The following is a 17,202-nucleotide window of genomic DNA, read 5'->3' on the forward strand; positions in this document are numbered from 1 at the left end:
CTTCCGTAGATAGAGTGGGAGCAGAAGCCAGATTGAGGATAAAGGGGAGGTGACCCTTCTAACAGGTCCCCCCTCTTGTCATTTTCCCTCTTCAGACTCTGTCCTCTGTATTGCTGCCAGAGTCCTTCTCCCAAGTGACACTCTCCTCCTTGAAAACCTCCACTGACTACAGATTTTTTTTGTACTGACTACAGAATTTTTTTCCTTTTTGAAACAGCATCTCACTCTGTCACCCTAAGTAGAGTGGCACGGCGTCACCCCTCACAGCAACCTCAAACTCTTGGGCTCAAGTCATCCTCTTGCCTCAGCCTCCTGAGTAGCTGGGATTACAGGTACCTGCCACAATGCCAGCCTAGTTTTTCTATCTTTGATAGAGATGGGGGCAGGGGAGGTGGGTTTGTCTCATTCTTGATGAGGCTGGTCTCCAACTCCTGAGTTTAAGCACTCCTTCCATCTCAGCCTCTCAGAGTGCTGGGATTACAGGTGTTAGCCACCACCGATCACCCAGACCTGACTATAGAATTAACTCCAGACTTCTGATGATGATGAATGGGGCTATTGAAGTCCCTGCAGGTGCAGTGTTAAACAAAAAACAAACAAAAAGACCTCTTTGCCCTTCTCTATGGGTAAACTGCATGCTGGGTTCATTTCCTGCTCCTTTCTGGAAGGCTATGGAAGGGTGGAATGCCAGTAGGCAAAGTTGCTTGGAGTAGTGACCCTGGTTGGTGAGCTGCAGCTACACTGTGAGGGCAGTGAGGGGAACACAGCCCCTGGTGGGCAGCAACGGCTGTGGACTTCCCTGGGGGCAGGGACTCTTGTAACTGGGCATGACCTGGAAGATGGACGTGTGGATCTGTTATGACAGTGGTCCCCAACCTTTCTGGTACCAGGGACCAGTTTTATGGAAGACAATTTTTTCCACAGACTGGGGATGGGAGCGGAGGTCTGAGAGGAGGTGGAGCTCAGGTGGTGAGTCAAGCAATGGGAGCAGCTGTAAATACAGATGAAGTTCTGCTCACCTCCTGATGTGCGACCTTAGACTGGTACCCGACTGCTGCCCCATGTTTGGGGATCACAGTGTTACAAAGATATTTGGCAAGAGCCTTCTAAGCCGGGATAGCTCCTGCACCCACACATGTGACTCTCATTTCTCCTCCCCAAGCTGTTCCATGTTGGGCGCCATTAGACTAGCCCTGGACCACTGAGAACTGCTGTGATGCTCCCACCAGAGAGAAATCCCCTGATTCTCTCTCCCCCGCCCCCCACAGGCTGTGCTTCCTGCCTCATAGCCTTCTGGGTGAATCTAGCACAGAGGGGACCTGCGGCATCTCGGGAATGTGAGACTCTAATTGTAACTAAGAGCATCTTAGCTGCAGCCCCTAAGCCACCTTCCCTAATCTGCCCTGCTGTTCTTTCCATACAACAGGTCCTTTCATTATGTCACCACCTTTGCTGACACCCTTCTCTCAGGTGGGAACATCATCTTTGTCCTGCCCACATTCTGAGATTCAGAAACACTCCTCACCTGTCAAAACCAGCTGAAAGGCCATGTGTGAACCTTTCTGAGCCTATGGCTCACTCCACCAGCTACGGTAGTATTTCTTTCCTCTGACAGAATTAAACTGTGCTTCTATTTTATCATAAACATCTCTGTTTCCCCCTTCCTTTACGACTTTTGTAGTACCTCATAATCAGCACCTAGTCAGTGCCAGATGCATCTGTGAGGTGCATAAGAAGCTAAAATAAAGTGCACTAGACGAGTCTGTTTCCAGGTGTCAGCCCCACTTAACTCCGCAGAGCCCTAGAGCTCTTCCCGGGCCATGAGCACCTTCCCAAACCTTGTAAACTGGGGCGGTGCCATCACGTACTGCATTCGCATTGTGCAGGCGAGTCCAGGTCATCCTGCATTCTTTCATTCATTTATTCGTTCAAAAAATCAACTACCATTTACTGAATGCCTGTCATATGCCAGGCACTGTTCTAGGAACTGGGGAGTAATAGTAAAGAAAATGGAAAAACATCCTTGCCTTCCTTGAGTTTATCAGTGTAGAAGATAATAAATCTGTGTAAAGAAATAAAAGAGGGAAAAAGCAGCATCATGGCAGGGGGCTGAGCCCTTAAACAGAGTGACTCTTGAGAAGGTGGCATTTGAGTAAGGGCCAGAAGGAGGAAAGGAAGTTAGTCATGTGGATATCTGGGAAGGAGCTTTCCAGGAAGAGAGAATAATAAGAACATAGACAAGAATGCAGACCAATCTGCCCCTAGGAAGAAGCATCTTGGCCTGTTATTAGAAAGAGCAAGAAGGCCCAGGCCTCTGGGACAGAGTCATGGAGGGAAGAAAGAGAAGACCAGGTTGGGGGAAAGAATCATCAGCAAGGAGCAGGTGGAACAGTCCCTGGAGCCAACACAGGGCTGGGAATAGCTCAGTAGTCCCTCCAGCCACTGTAGAAAAAAACCCAATACTGAGGGCATTGCCTGGATACTCGGAAGGGTATGACCTCAGTAGTGGGAAAGATTAGCTCTACTCTAAAGACTACTTTAAATCTGCCTAACAAAGCTTAAAAGCAAAGCTTGAAAGGCTCAATCTGTTTCCAAGTAACTCCCTCCTAGGGCAAAGCTCAGGAATATTAAAGGAATATAAAAATATCAAGCACCCAACAAAGTACACTTTGCAATGGTTGGGATCCAAAAAAAAATTACTACACATGCAAACAAGAAAATATGAACAGCTATGAGGAGAAACATCAATGACTATAAACAGATCCAGACAGAATTAATAAATGAGCTCATTGAAACAATGACTGTGATATTCTGGGTCTAGCTGGCTCCTAAGTCCCTGTCTTTAGCTCGTAGGACATCAGGCTGTTTGCCCGTCAGACAGAAGTCCTGCCTGGGCTCTAAGATATCAATACTTTATCAATATAAAATACAATATCAAAGCTTCGTAATGACTAATCTTTCTCCAAACATGTCATTTTGGATACAAATTAAATTCCAGAGAAGGAAGAACCACGAGTCATTTTGTGGGTCTGACGGCTCTTCTCTTCAGCTGTCTCCCACTAAGTGCCACCTTTTGTCCTGGAGGCACGGAGCTCCTTGAGGAAGCTGTCGTCTGGGACCTAAACTGAGAGTTTGAAGGAGAGCTTGCAGACAGAGTTCCACAGTGGGCAGTTTTATACTTTTCAGGGCTCCAAGGGAAGAACCTGGTGTTTTACAACAGAAATGAAAGGCACTCAAAGTTGAAGACCACACAGTACATTGCTGATGCATTTGTTCAAATCTGGATCTAAAAAGACACCCCTGGCTTTGTGTTGCGGGTGGTTTCAAAAACGCTTTTTGACTTATTGAATTCAGTAAATTCAGCTTTAGGTCTTCTGTTCTCTGTTGGTTTTAGGGATATTATCGGTGATATCGGTAAAATAGAATTTATACTGAGAGTCGATCATTGTATGCGTGTACTCATGAGATACCAAGTGCCCAGGGAAGGGTGACACAGCTCACCGTCTTGGTCTTCTTCAGCTCCTCTATCTGCAAGGTGTCACTGTCATGTTGTTTCAAGAGCTCCTAAAAACAATTTTATTTGGAAAAAGTCAGCATTGCGATTCTGACACTTCTTTCAGTGAGTTAAGAAGGCCAGAATAAGATTGAGGAATATAATATTCACCAAAGCTTAGACATTGGTACAATAAAGCACACATTATAAACTAAGGACATAACATGCTGAAGTTAATGACAAATCTTACGTATGTGCAACTTTATTGCATTGAGAAACACTGAAAGAAATTATGTTTTCATCGAAAGCTTTTAAAAGTCAGTGTACCTTTCTAATACTGTACCTTTCAATGCTTCACAGATTAATCTTTTTTTTTAAGACAGAGTCCCACGCTGTGCCCTTGGCAGAGTGCCGTGGCGTCATACCTCACAACAACCTCAAACTCTTGGGCTCAAGTGATTACCCTGGCCTCAGCCTTCTGAGTAGCTGGGACTACAGGTGCCTGCCACAATGCCCAGTTAGTTTTTCTATTTTTAGTAGAGATGAGGTCTTGCTCTTGCTCAGGCTGGTTTCGAAGTCCTGAGCTCAAGCAATTCACTCTCCTTGGCCACCCAAAGTGCTGGGATTACAAGTGTGAGCCGCTGTTTCAGGCCCACAGATTAATCTTTATATTCAATACATTCCCAGCAGGCTGTCCTGACGAACTAACTCTAAATTGACAAGCTAGCTCTAAAATTTATACAAAAATCAAGGGATGTAGAATAGCAAAATAATCTTGACAAACAACAGCAAAGGTCAATAATTTTTACTACTTGATTTCAAGCTTTGGTAATTAAGACAAGATGTTGACTTAAGTACAGACAAGAACAGAATGGAGACTCTGACCCCACCTCCCCAAATACAACAAAGACACCAAGGCAACTTAATGGGGAAAGGAAAGTTTTTTCAAGAAATATTGCTGGAACAACTGGATATCCATATGGAAAAGAAAAAAGATCTATGACCTCTACTTCACTCTATACACAAAAGTTATTCAAAATGCTTCATAGAATCATAAAAGCTAAAATTACAAATTTTCTAAAATAATTAAAATATCTTTTATGACTCGAAATAAGCAAAGATTTTATGGAGAGGATAAAAAAACTATAACCATAAAAAGAAAAAAATTGATAATTTGCCTTTCATCAAAATTAAAAACTACCCATGGAAAGGCATCATTAATAAAATGAAAAGGCAAACTACAGGCTGGGAGACAATATTTGTAAAATGCATGTCTGACCAAAAAATTGTACCCACAATATGAAAAGTACTCCTACATGTCAAAAATAAAAAGACAAGCAATTCTAATTTTTTCAGGTGACAAAAGACTTGAACAGACTCTTTACAAAAGAAGATACCTGAATGCTCCAATGGGCATATGAAAAATGGCCTAACACAAAGAGAAACTAAAACCATAATAAAGTATCATTTCATCCCCACTGGGAAGGCAAAAGTTGAAAGATTGATAGTACTAATTGTGATGGAGGATGTGCAGCAACTATCTCAGAATTATCATGTAATTTAAGAGGCAAGAGTAAAATGGTGCAACTACTTTGGAAAGTAGTTTGGGAATTTCTTATGTAGTTCTATAGCTGCCTGAGAGTCCAGTGATACTATCGGTACGGTAGCTATAGCCAAGGATAAGAAAGACATTCAGAGATGAGCTTTGGTTAAGTTCTACACAGTTAGCATTCTGTTATTTTAGTTACAATTTTTATTCCAATAACCCAGTGATCAGATTGTCTTACAGGGGTGTTCAACCTTTTTTCTTTTCGGCCATGCATTATAAGAAGAGTTGTCTCGGGCTACACATTAAATACACAAACACTATTGAAAGCTGATGAGCAAAAAAAAAAAAAAACAGTTTGTGCATGCTTTTTGCCATATCCAACACCAACATAAGCAAAATAGTCCTCAAATAATCACTATACATCCCACAGGCTGCAGGTTGGACACCTGATAGACTGTGGTAAGACTCAGTCAACTGACATGTATTTCCAGGAAAGATGGGAGAGGAGGAACATTCCCATAAAGACAGAAAGATCACCCAATTACAGGGGCACATCTGGGAACTCAGGTGTACTACCCGGAATACACACTCAAACATAGATGTGCTTTGGGCTGAGGTACCTCCTTCTCTCGAATGAAGTTCTCAAAGAGAACATTGTAGGATTCATTAATTTTCTTCTTTTCTTCTTCTGACTCCAACTCAAACCTTTTCGTCATTTTATTTTCTATGGGGGTGAGAGGAAAGCACATGCATATGTAAGTCTGGGAAAAGCCTATGCAGAGAGAAACCCAGAATATCTGAAGCCAAAAGCTCAAAGTCAAACTCAAGGTCCTTTTAGCCTGGTGTTCAGTCCAGTCTCTGAGATGCCTGATTGTGAGGTGGCCGTGATGGTGGCCCTCAGGCACATCAGTGACAGGGATTTACCACCAAAGCCTCTGGTTTCTTTTGTGTGTGGTGCCTTTTGCATCTGTTGCTTATTATTTTGTCCATCCACTCTGCTGACATAACCACTATATTTTCTTGGATATCCTTGTCTTAAAGCTTTTGACCAATGTGACTTTGCCATTAAGAAAATTCATTCTGCCCTGGGGGAGGTAGGCTTACACTGTTTGAAGAAGCCTGGCCGCAGAGCCCAACTGCAAACAAGGAGAAGGTCAGGAGATGGGGAGTCAGCTCACAGCAACCTCCAACTCCTGGGCTCAAGTGATCCTCTTGCCTCAGCCTCCAGAGTAGCTGGGACTATAGGTGCCCACCATAATGTGTGGCTAGTTTTTCTATTCTTAGTAGAGATGGGGTCTCACTTGCTCAGGCTAGTCTTGAAATCCTGAGCTTAGGCAATCCACTTGCTTCCCCTTGGCCTCCCAGAGCACTAGGATTATAGGCATGAGCCTCAGAGTATCTGCATTTAAATGAGTGACCTGTTGAAATCAACTAACTAAAAGATAAACAGGGTTGGAGTAGGTTGTGGAATTAGTCTGTAGAGGCCCCACTCCTGCCTCAGTTAGTCCTCCAGGCCTGGAATAGCCCCACCTAGCCCTCTCGTGCTTTGTATTCACTAACGAAGGCGCTTAGTGACACTAGGTACGATCCAGGCTCTGTGTTAAGTGCTGGGAATATTAAAAATATTTATCAAACATGTTCCTCTCTGGGAGACATAGGGAGATAGAGCCTCTTGGTACATCAGATTATGTTGTTTTTCCCTCCATGCACAAATGAATATTTCACGCGTAAAATAAGAACTGTTTTGAACTTTGGGGTCACCTGTATCTGCACTCCCTGTCGTAATTCCAACATTTGTTCCAGCCTATCATGAGCAAACATGAAGCCAGTGAGTTTCAGAAAGTGCAGGTTTAGATCTTGTTAAATCATGTGTTTGAACTTCAAAAAAAGACCCCGCCCTTTTTGTCACTTTGCTTTCTTGAAAACGGGTATCTTCCCTTTGTGAGTCTAGCATGTGGTTCATCCCCCTCAGAAAATGGTTTCCTCAAGTCAAGACCAAGCTTCATGGTAGTTTTTGATACACCTGTCATCAAAAAGCTAGAAGTTTCTGTACTCACTTTGCTGTAACAGGATCTTTTCCCGCTCCAACTTCTCATCTTTCTCCCATTCTGCCTTCCGCTTTGACCATTTATCTTCCATTTCATCATAAATACTGTCCTGTAGAGGCACAAAGGCACCATGAAGAAAATTGTCCTGCGCAAAGGAGACCTGGAGAGGCTATAAACTCACCCTGGGGAGGGCTCTGCCCCCAGCGTCATGCCCTGTGCAGCTTTCCCCACGAAGGGGCCCCTCCTGGGTGACTGGTGGGAAGTAAAGTCCAATCTGGCCCACTGGAGAGCTTGGGGATCTTCATGGTCAAGGAAAAACAATGCACCACGTTTCTCCCACAGAACTGGGATTCCTTTGACGATAGGTAGGGCTCACCACCTATCAGCTCCCCAACAATCATGAATCCCTCTTCAATAGCACAGGAAGAAAGGAAAGAAATGCCTGGAAGTTAATTTGAACACATGGAAAACAAGGGGATGCTTTTTCGTGTCCATTTTTTCTCAACAAATCTAATTTCCTTTTGTGGGTGAGGTTAAATAAGCCTAACCCAATGCCAGTCTTGTTGTTTGGCTCATGAGCATGGACCCCCAGGATGGGGAAGGCTCAGGATCTGGATGCTGCTAGCAGGGTTTAAGGACACTGACCCCCTTCCTTCTCAGCTTGGCAGCAGGATTCACACCCAGCCAATTCGACTTACTACCCACACTTCTTAGGCTCTGATCTGTGATGTTTTTCCTGATCGCATCAAGGAATATCTTGAAAAATGACTTTGGGATATAAGGCCCAAACTGAACTGTGAGTGGTAATAGAATTTTAGAGCTGGTGCTGGTCATAACTGGTGACTAACTGTCCCCATTGGCCTGGCACTGAGGGGTTTCCTGAGATGTTCTGAGATGGCTGGAGCACTCCATCCTCTGCTTGGAGGGGTGCAAAGGGATTCAGTTTTTATAAATGGTAATTTGGCCAAATCTATTAAAACCCCTTAAAATAATTTATTCCTTTTGGCCCAGCACTTTACTTTTAGAGTCAAAGATGTTTGAAGTTATATTATTATATCATGTAATTGGAAACAACTTAAATGACCAGTAGCAGGAAACAGTGAAATGTCCAATAGCAATTTCATTAGGGTAATATTAGGGTAATAATCCAGTAATTAAAAAGGAGGGAAAGCTTCTAAGATACCTGAAGAAAGAGGGTACAAAAATGTATACAGATTTTACATAACGTGATCTCAACTTCCTTGGTCCTAAACCAACACAGTTTTAACAACGTACACATATTAACGGTGGTTGTCTTTGGGCTGTGATATTTATTTTTGTTGTTGCTGTTGTTGGTTTTGTATTTCCATTTAAATTAATTAATTTATTTATTCATTTATTTAGACAGAGTCTCATTCTGTTGCCCAGTCTAGAGTGCAGAGGCATCAGTTTAGCTCACAGCAACCTCAAACTCCTGGGTTCAAGTGATCCTCCTGCCATCCTCCTGCCTCAGCCTCCTGCGTAGTTGAGACTACAGGTGCCCGCCATATGCCTGGCTAATTTTTCTGGTTTTAGGAGAGGCAGGGTCTTACTCTTGCTCAGGCTGGTCTCAAACTCCTGACCTCAAGGGATCCTCCTGCCCCGGTCCCTCAGAGCGCTAGATTATAGGCATGAGCCATGGCGCCTGGTCACACATATTTTTTGATGGGCCTCTTTAGGTCTGAGTAACTGACTTGTCGTGCATAGAAGTCATGCATAGATGCCATCAGGTTCACACTTCTCCCTGGGTGCAGTTAGTGCCACTTAGGTCCAATGATGCTGGGAGTTTCAGGACATTGTTTTCTGGGCAAGAGTTCTAGATTCATCCCAGTGAATGGGCCTTGCTTCTCTCTCATAATCCAACAAGGAGCTCTGTATCTCACCTGGTACATATAAAACATGTTCTTCAAATACTTGTATTCCTTTTCCATCTCCTCTGGACAAAAGGAAAACAGAAGGTCATCATTATTTGCGTGTTTTCAATTCAAATGTGAGCTTTCCCCCGCACACCTTCCCCACCTTGAGTTTATCTCTTAGTGAAACCTTTGTGTGATCCAGAAATGGCAAGGAAGCTTAATAGAAATGCAAACGCACAGACCCCACCCTAAACCTACTGAATTGGGGTATAGGAGAGGAGCCCAGTATTTGCTGGATTTTGATACTCATCAGGTCTGAGAACCAACCCCCACAGGTAAACCAACACCTGTGGGAAGAAAAGGAACAAAGCCTAGTATGTTTCTGCTTCTCTTTAAAAAAATAACATTTCATAGTTTATGAGAACAACACATGTTCTCTTTAGAACACCGGAAAACTAGCAAAGTATAAATAAGATGCCATCTTTAAAAATATTTCAGTGAAAAATCCAGGAAGAAGGTTATAGAATTTCTCTTTTTCTCTGTGGAGATCGGTCTATCCACCCAGAATTCTGAAAATTACACACCTTGCCTTTCCCAAGGGCAGCAGAAACAAATGAGATATTTGGCCAGTACAACCCTTATGCATTATAAGATGATAAAATCTAAGTTGTCAGCGAGCATTTAATGAAACACTTCATTTCAAGGTGAGGAAACTTGCTGAATTGAAATAGTATTATATTTGTAGAACTTTAAGATATACTTTAAAAAGTGGTCTCACATTCTCATACCCTCATCTTTGCCCTTAATTCTAAGATGGGTTAAAGATTCAAGAAGATTAAAGGAGTTACTCAGATCTTTCAGGAGCAGGAAGGACATTGGTAAACATGTTTTTTCCTCTTTTCAGTTTCATTTTTAGTCATTTTCTTCCCCTTTCACAGCCCATCCCCGGCCACAGAGCCCACACAGTGCCCTTGCTCCTTCACCCACAGTCATTCTCCCAGGTCCCCGCAGTACCGAGCTTCTTCTGGGCAGCCAACTTCTCCTCCTTCAAGGCGGTTCTGTAGTTGGTCTCCAACTCACTGATCTCTGTGTCGTGAGCTTCTTTGAGCTTCCTGTGGACCCCAGGAGAAGGCTACATCATCAGTGAAAAGGTAGTCTGGCCTGAGTTGTCACGCTGATCTGATCCCACCCTTTGGCCCTCACTTGCTGAAGCATCCTCCTAGCACCTCTCCAGTGGGGAGACAGGTGGAGCCTGTGCGGCCACAGACTCTTCCCTACTAGTAAACATAGTCTTTACTGATGGCTCACTTGGGAAGCAGGGCTACATTGGCACTCAGAATAATTTTAGAACCTAAGGTCTCTTCAGCCTCTGTCCCAGGAGGTGGATGTTGGCAGTGTTTAAGATGAGTGTTAAATTCAAAGTTTATATGAGCTATCAAGCCCTAAAATGATATGAGGGAACCTTAGACACACATTACCAAGTGAAAGAAGTGGCCTGAAAAGGCTACATACTGCGTGATTCTGACATATGACATTCCGAAAAAGGGAAAACTGTGCAGACAGTGAGAAGATCGGTGTTTGCCAGGGTTTAGGGGAAAGAACAGGCAGAGCACAGGAGATTTTAGGGCCATGAAACTATACTGTGTGACCTTATCATGGTGGATACACATCGTCATACATTTGTCTAAACCTATGGAATGTACAACACCAAGAGTGAACTCTAATAGAAATGATGGACTTTGGGTGTCAACGTGGGTTCATTGATTGTAACAAATGTACCACTCTGATGGGGTTGTTGATAATGAGGAAGGCTGTGTGTGTGTGTGCAGGGTCGGGGGTGGTAGATATAAAGAAATCTCTGTACTTTCTCTTCATTTTTTTCTATAAATCTATAAATACTCTAAAAATATAGTCTATAAGTAAATGAATGAATGCATGAATGAATAAATAAGGGTCTATGAATCGCCTAGGAGTGCTGTCTCTCTGCCAGGAGTTCTTTTTTTAAATGGCAGATTGTTAATTTATAATTGTATATATTTATGGAGTAAAGAGTGATGTTAGGATTTATGAATACAATGTGGAATAATTAAATCAAGCTACTTACTATAACTATCACCCCCAATATTAACTTTTTTGTGGGGAGAACATTTGAAATTTACTCTCAGCAATTTTGAAATGTACAACATTATTATCTATAGTTACCATGTTGTGCAACAGACCTTAAAAAAACCATGTCTCCTGATTTTATGCCCTTGCCCATTCCCCAGAGGTGGCTCCCCTCTTGAGCCACCATTCTACCCTCTGCTTCTGTGAGTTCTCGTTTCAGAGTCCACCCGTGAGAGCTTGTGGTATTTGTCTCTCTGTGCCCGGCTTATTTCACTTAGCACAGTGTTCTTCAGTTTCATTCATGTTGTTGCAAAAGACAGAATTTTCTTCTTTTTAAAGGCTGAATAGTCTTCTATTCTGTATTTATACCACATCTTCTTAATTCACTCCTTCGTTGATAGATACTTGGGTCATTTCTATAACTTGGTTATTGTGAATAGTGCTGCAGTGAACAGGGGAATGCAAATATCTCTTTGACAAACTGACTTTAAATCTTTTAGATGGGGCAGCACCTGTAGCTCAGTGGGTAGAGCACCGACCACATACACCGAGGCTGGCAGGTTTGAACCCAGCCCTAGCCAGCTAAAGCAACAATGACAACAACAACAACAACAAAATAGCTGGGTATTGTGGTGGGCACCTGTAGTCCCAGCTACTTGGGAGGCTGAGGCAAGAGAATCATTTAAGCCTAAGAGTTTTAGGTTGCTGTGAGCTGTGATGCCACAGTACTCTACCCAGGGTGACAGCTTGAGACTCTGTCCCCCTTCCCCCCAAAAAGAAAAGAAAAATCTTTTAGATGAATACTCTGAAGTGGGAATGAGGGATCAGAGAGTATTTCTACTTTTAGTTTCTTGAGGAAACACTATACAGTTTTCCATAATGGTTGTATGAAGTTACAAGGCCACCAACAGTGTGTAAGTGTTCCCTTTCCTCCACATCCTCACTAATGCCTTTTTTTTGGAGACAGAGTCTCAAGCTGGGGAGAATGCTATGGCGTCATCATGGCTCATAGCAACCTCAAACTCGTGAGCTCAAGTGATCCTCTTGCCTCAGTTTTTTGTATTTTTTTAGTAGAGACAGAGTCTCCCTCTTGCTCAGTTTGGTCTCTAACCTGTGACCTCGAACAATCCACCCACCTAGGCCTCCCAGAGTGCTAGGATAACAGATGTGAGCCACCACATGCTGCCCTCACTAATACTTGAAATCTCTCATTTTCTTAATAGTAGCATTCTGGGCAGGTGTGAAGGTATAGTTCATTATTATTATTAGGTTTTTTTTTTTAGACAGAGTCTCACTGTGTCACCCTCAGTAGAGTGCCATGGCATCCTAACTCACAGCAACCTCAAACTCTGGGCGCAAGCAATTCTCTTGCCTCAGCCTCCTGAGTGGCTGGAACTACAGGTGCCCACCACAATGCCTGGCTATTTTTAGAGACAGGTCTCGCTTCAGCTCAGAGTGGTCAAACCTGTGAGCTGAGGCAATCCACCTGCCTCAGCCTCTCAGAGTGCTAGGATTACATGTGTGAGCCAACACGCCCAACCTCATCCATAAGAATTTTTAAATTGTCTCTATTTCTGTGAGACATGACATTGGAATTTTGCAGTTTTTTTTTTTTTTTGGCCGGGCCATGTTTTAACCCCAGTATATGGGGCCGGCACCCTACTCTTTTGAGCCACAGGCACCACTCAGGACATTAGAATTTTGATATAGATCGAAAGGAATCAGTAGATCGCTTTGGCTAGTATGACCATTTTAACAATATTCATTCTTCTAATCCACAAACATGGGTTAGCTTCCCATTTATTCGCATCATCTTCAGTTTCTCTTATCAATGTCTTACAGTTTTCAGTGTACAGGTCTTTCACATTTTTACATTATTGTAAATAAGATTGTTCTCTTGATTTATTTTTTGAACAGTTCACTGTTGAGGTATAGAACTGTTTCTGTATATTGATTTTGCATCTTAGAACTTTACAGAATTTGTTTATTAGTTCTAACAGATTTTTAGTGGAGTCTTTGGGTTTTCCATATACAAGATCATGTTGTCAGCAAATAGTGACAATTTTACTTCGTCTTAATTGGATGTCTTTTATTTCTTTTTTCTTTTTGAGACAGAGTCTCAAGCTGTTGCCCTGGCTAGAGTGCGCTGGTGTCACAGCTCACAGCTTAAGCCTCCAACTCTTGGGCTTAAGCGAGTCTCTTGCCTCAGCCTCCCAAGTAGCTGGGACTACAGGTGCCCGCCCACAACGTCCAGCTATTTTTTGGTTGTAGTTGTCATTGTTGCTTAGCAGGCCCAGGCTGGGTTTGAACCCGCCACCCTAGGTGTATGTGGCCAGCACCCCGCCGACTGAGCTATGGGCACCGCCATTTCTTTCTTTCTTCTTCCTGATTGCTCTGGCAAGGATCTTAGTACCATGTGAGTTGATGTGACAAAAGTGGGCATCCTTGTCTTGTTTTTGATCTTGGAGGAAAAGTTTTCAGCTTTTTCCTTGTCCAGTACAATGTTAGCTGTGGATTTGTCATATATGACCTTTATTCTGTTGAGATATATACCTTCCATACCTAATTTGTTGAGAATTTTTATTATGAAGGGATGTTGAACTTTTTTGGCAAATGCTTTTTCTGTGTCTATGAAAACCACATGAAATGATCATATGGTTTTTGTCCTTTTTTCTGTTAATGTGGTGGGTCATATTTATCGATTTGCACATATTGAATCATCCTTGCATCCCTGGGATAAATCCTGCTTCATCATAGTGAATGATTTTTTTTTTTTTTTGTGAATGATCTTTTTAAGGTGCTGTTTAATTTGATTTGCTAGTATCTAAGTTTTTTTTTAAAAGTAAAGCCTGTTAATATTTATTTTAAGAACAGAACATTAAGACAGATGTTTTTGGAATACCAACATACAATAAAAACCCCACAAAATCCAAGAACCCTCCCCCATCCACAAAGCCTAACGAGCAGCTATCCAGCTGTAGTCCACTTTCCTAAATTTTCTCAGTTCCTTTTCTTCAACTTTTGACAACTGACGTACAACATCTTCTCCCAAATCTGTGTCATTTGTAACCTGAACCTTTTTAGTAAAAGCATTTTCTTCATCTGAATCATCACTTTCTTTTTCTTCTTTCATATCTACGTCATCAGGCGTTTCTTCAGCACTCTTGGTCTCTTTGGATAGTAGCAATGAATTTACAAACATCGTACACAGGAAAGAAGCAGATGGCAGTGCAGGAGCTGGAGTGTGAAGAAGCTCATTAACTGCGGGAATGTTTTCTGTTAAGGGTAGTTGTACCAGTTCATTGTCTAAAGTTTCATTTAACTTTTCATCCTGCTGCTGCCTGTTCTTTCCCAATATGAAATAAAATGGGGTCGTCAGAAGACTTTCTTCCGCTAGCAGCTGTTTGCTTGTTGGTGTGTTTTTCGTCTGGAGACTTTGTACTGAATGTTAATAAACTCTGATTTTGTTAGGAAGTAAAACTGGGATCTGTTCAGCCATTGGTAAGCTTCTGAGGTGAATGATTCAGGGACGTCTCGTGGAACAAACACTCCCCCTGGACTTCCTCTCTAGAGATATTCTTTTGAATATACAATGGCCTCGGCTCACTAGGTTTAAAAACAAACAAATCGGAGCCCTCTGAGGACTGAGAGACGGCAGCAATATTCTCTGAATCAGGATCAGGTCCCATAACTCTAATGTTTAATTTTGCACTCCACTCCAATGCACAACTGAGCAGGTTCCAATAGCAAAGAATGCCATTTTCAGTAGCACCAACTAGATACTTTGAACATGTCAATCTCCCAAAGCAAAGGTGCCTTATTTTCCCAGCTCGTTGGCAAAACGTACATTGAAGTTCCCATGTTCCAGAATCCCATAGTGACTATTTCCTCAATACTAACTGCTAATAAAGAGCCATCTTCCGAGAAACTACAGTTAGTTGCTTGATACTTGTGGTAACTACCCACAAAGTCACAGGTCCAGCCAACAGCTTTTTTGTATATATCAGAATCATCTGTTAATATCCACACTTTGAAGTGGCCATCTTTACTAGCTGTAACCAAGGTGGGTTGTTCAGATTTTTCTGCATTACAGAAACAAAGAGCTGTGATGTGGTCTTCATGTGGCATGTTAATCTTTGTGTTAAGAACAAACCCTCGTGTTTTCTTATTAAATAGCCACAGTTTCATTTGCAATTCAAGCTCAGTTTCCTTTTCCTGCCCTTGTTCCACCGTTGCAAGCCAGTTACCAAAGCAGCCAACTGCAGCCTTTGTTAGTTCACTTTGAATCAGACCATAATCATTGATGAATTCTTGCTGCATAATATCTAAATTGTATAACTGCTTATCACTCTGGAGAGAATAAAACCGTAGGTGGCCAGGTTTTCCATTCAAAACCAAAGCTTTAGTTCTTGGATCAATCATCAAACCAGTGAAGATACTCCTATCTTTCACCAGGTCTTGAATTACTGCAGATGCCTCAAGGTTTCGGTGAATCACTACTATCTTTTATCTGAGTGAGAAGTACAGAACAAATCTCCTGCAGGTGAGACTGCGAGATGTTCAATAGTAGCTCCTAAACGGGGAGAAACTCCTTATTCTTCTCCACTGTATCACGCCACTCCACCAGTACCGACTCACCACCACCCCTCAGCAGACTGGTCCCTGTCACTGAAAAAGCCAAATCCACAACCAAATCTTGGTGCCAGTGTAAACATGTCTATGTGTACTTCTTATCATCGTTAAAATTCCTCCGAAGGCGGATTCTGCCGTCCTGGTGACCAGATGCAATGCAGTCTTCCTTTGGGTGACACGCTACGCATGTGAAATTGTTCTTAGAACGTTTCTTATTTCTTGATGATGACAAAGTAAACCTTGATGTTGTTTTCTTTTTGAAAAAATAAACAGACAAGTAAAAGTCCCGCACTGCAGCAACATATTATCCCTCATTTCCAAAGGCAATGCACTTGGGTGACTGGTTTATATAATCCAAAACAAAGGACAGCTCCTGGCTTGACGATTTTGGCAATTTCACTGAAACCAGCTGAAATACATCTGGTTTTTCTTTATTTATCATAACAAAGACAGAATCCTCAGTTTGAGTAACAGTAAAGAGGGCATGAAGTTTACATCCAACTATGAAAGTCTTTATCAAAATGCCATCTACATAGTCCCACAGTTTGTTCCATCAAAGGAACAAGAATACAGCTGTAGGTGGTTGTTGGGGTTGAGCTGGATTCCCGTCACTAGATTTCTGTGTCCATGCAGGATGTGGACACATTCTTCTGTGGCTGTGCTATAAACTTTAACAAAGTCTCCGGAAACACAGAAAACATACTTAGAATCTGCAGGAAACACAGGTCCCCTGAAGTTTAACTCGCTGCCTCCACAACGAACCACGCAGAGACTCTCCTTCTCCACCATCTTCCCGCAGACGGAGACCATATCTAAGATATTTTTACAATTCCCTTTTGATTTCTTTATTGACCCATTGCTTTTTCAGTAGCATGTTGTTTATTTTCATGTATTTGTGAATTTTCCAAAATTCATTGTGTTATTGATTTCTAGTTTCATACCACTGTTGTCAGAAAAGATATTTGATGTAATTTCAGTGTTCTTAAGTTTCTTGAGGCTTGTACTGTGCCCTAACATGTGATCTCTCCTGAAGAACGTTCTGTGTGCACTTCAGAAGAAGGTGCATTTTGTGGCCATTGGGTAGAACGCTCTGCATGCGTCTATTAGCACATTTGGTCCAAAGAGTTGTTCAATCTAATGTTTTCTTATTAATTTTCTGTCTAGATGATCTGTCCATTGTTGAAAGCAGAATTTGGAAGTCCCCTTCGATTAGTGCATGGCTCTCTAGCTCCCCCTTCACATTCTTAAATATTTGTTTTACATATTTAAGTGCTCTGACAGGGTATTTACATATATATTTATGATTGTTATATTCTCTGGAGGAATTGACTCCTTTATCCTTATGTAATGTCCTTCTGTCTTTTTTTATAGTTTTGACTTAAAGTTCTATTTTTTTCTGATATAAGTAGAGTTATCCCTGTTCTCTTTTGGTTTTCATTTTGCTGTCCCTTCACCGCCCTTACAGGCGAGGGTTTCTCTTGCAGGCAGCATATAGGTGGG

The 17,202-nt window shown here is 42.2% G+C and overlaps 1 protein-coding gene and 1 pseudogene across 2 annotated transcripts in view; both read right to left on the reverse strand.

The window, feature by feature from the left end:
- Positions 1-17,202, reverse strand: part of FLACC1 (flagellum associated containing coiled-coil domains 1) — a 38,543-nt gene that overhangs the window by 4,801 nt on the left and 16,540 nt on the right. Inside the window, exons 8-12 of the mRNA XM_053596649.1 lie at positions 9,979-10,076; positions 8,992-9,044; positions 7,100-7,199; positions 5,663-5,766; positions 3,502-3,564 (exon numbers count right to left, since the gene is read on the reverse strand). Coding sequence (XP_053452624.1) covers positions 3,502-3,564; positions 5,663-5,766; positions 7,100-7,199; positions 8,992-9,044; positions 9,979-10,076 — 418 coding nt within the window. The remainder of the gene's footprint in view (positions 1-3,501; positions 3,565-5,662; positions 5,767-7,099; positions 7,200-8,991; positions 9,045-9,978; positions 10,077-17,202) is intronic.
- LOC128589836 (WD repeat-containing protein 75-like) lies at positions 13,901-16,491 on the reverse strand (annotated as a pseudogene). Its single transcript, XR_008381136.1, has one exon. The product of XR_008381136.1 is annotated as a WD repeat-containing protein 75-like (transcript).

The sequence above is a fragment of the Nycticebus coucang genome, chromosome 7, assembly GCF_027406575.1.
Source record: "Nycticebus coucang isolate mNycCou1 chromosome 7, mNycCou1.pri, whole genome shotgun sequence".
Lineage (NCBI taxonomy): Eukaryota > Metazoa > Chordata > Mammalia > Primates > Lorisidae > Nycticebus > Nycticebus coucang.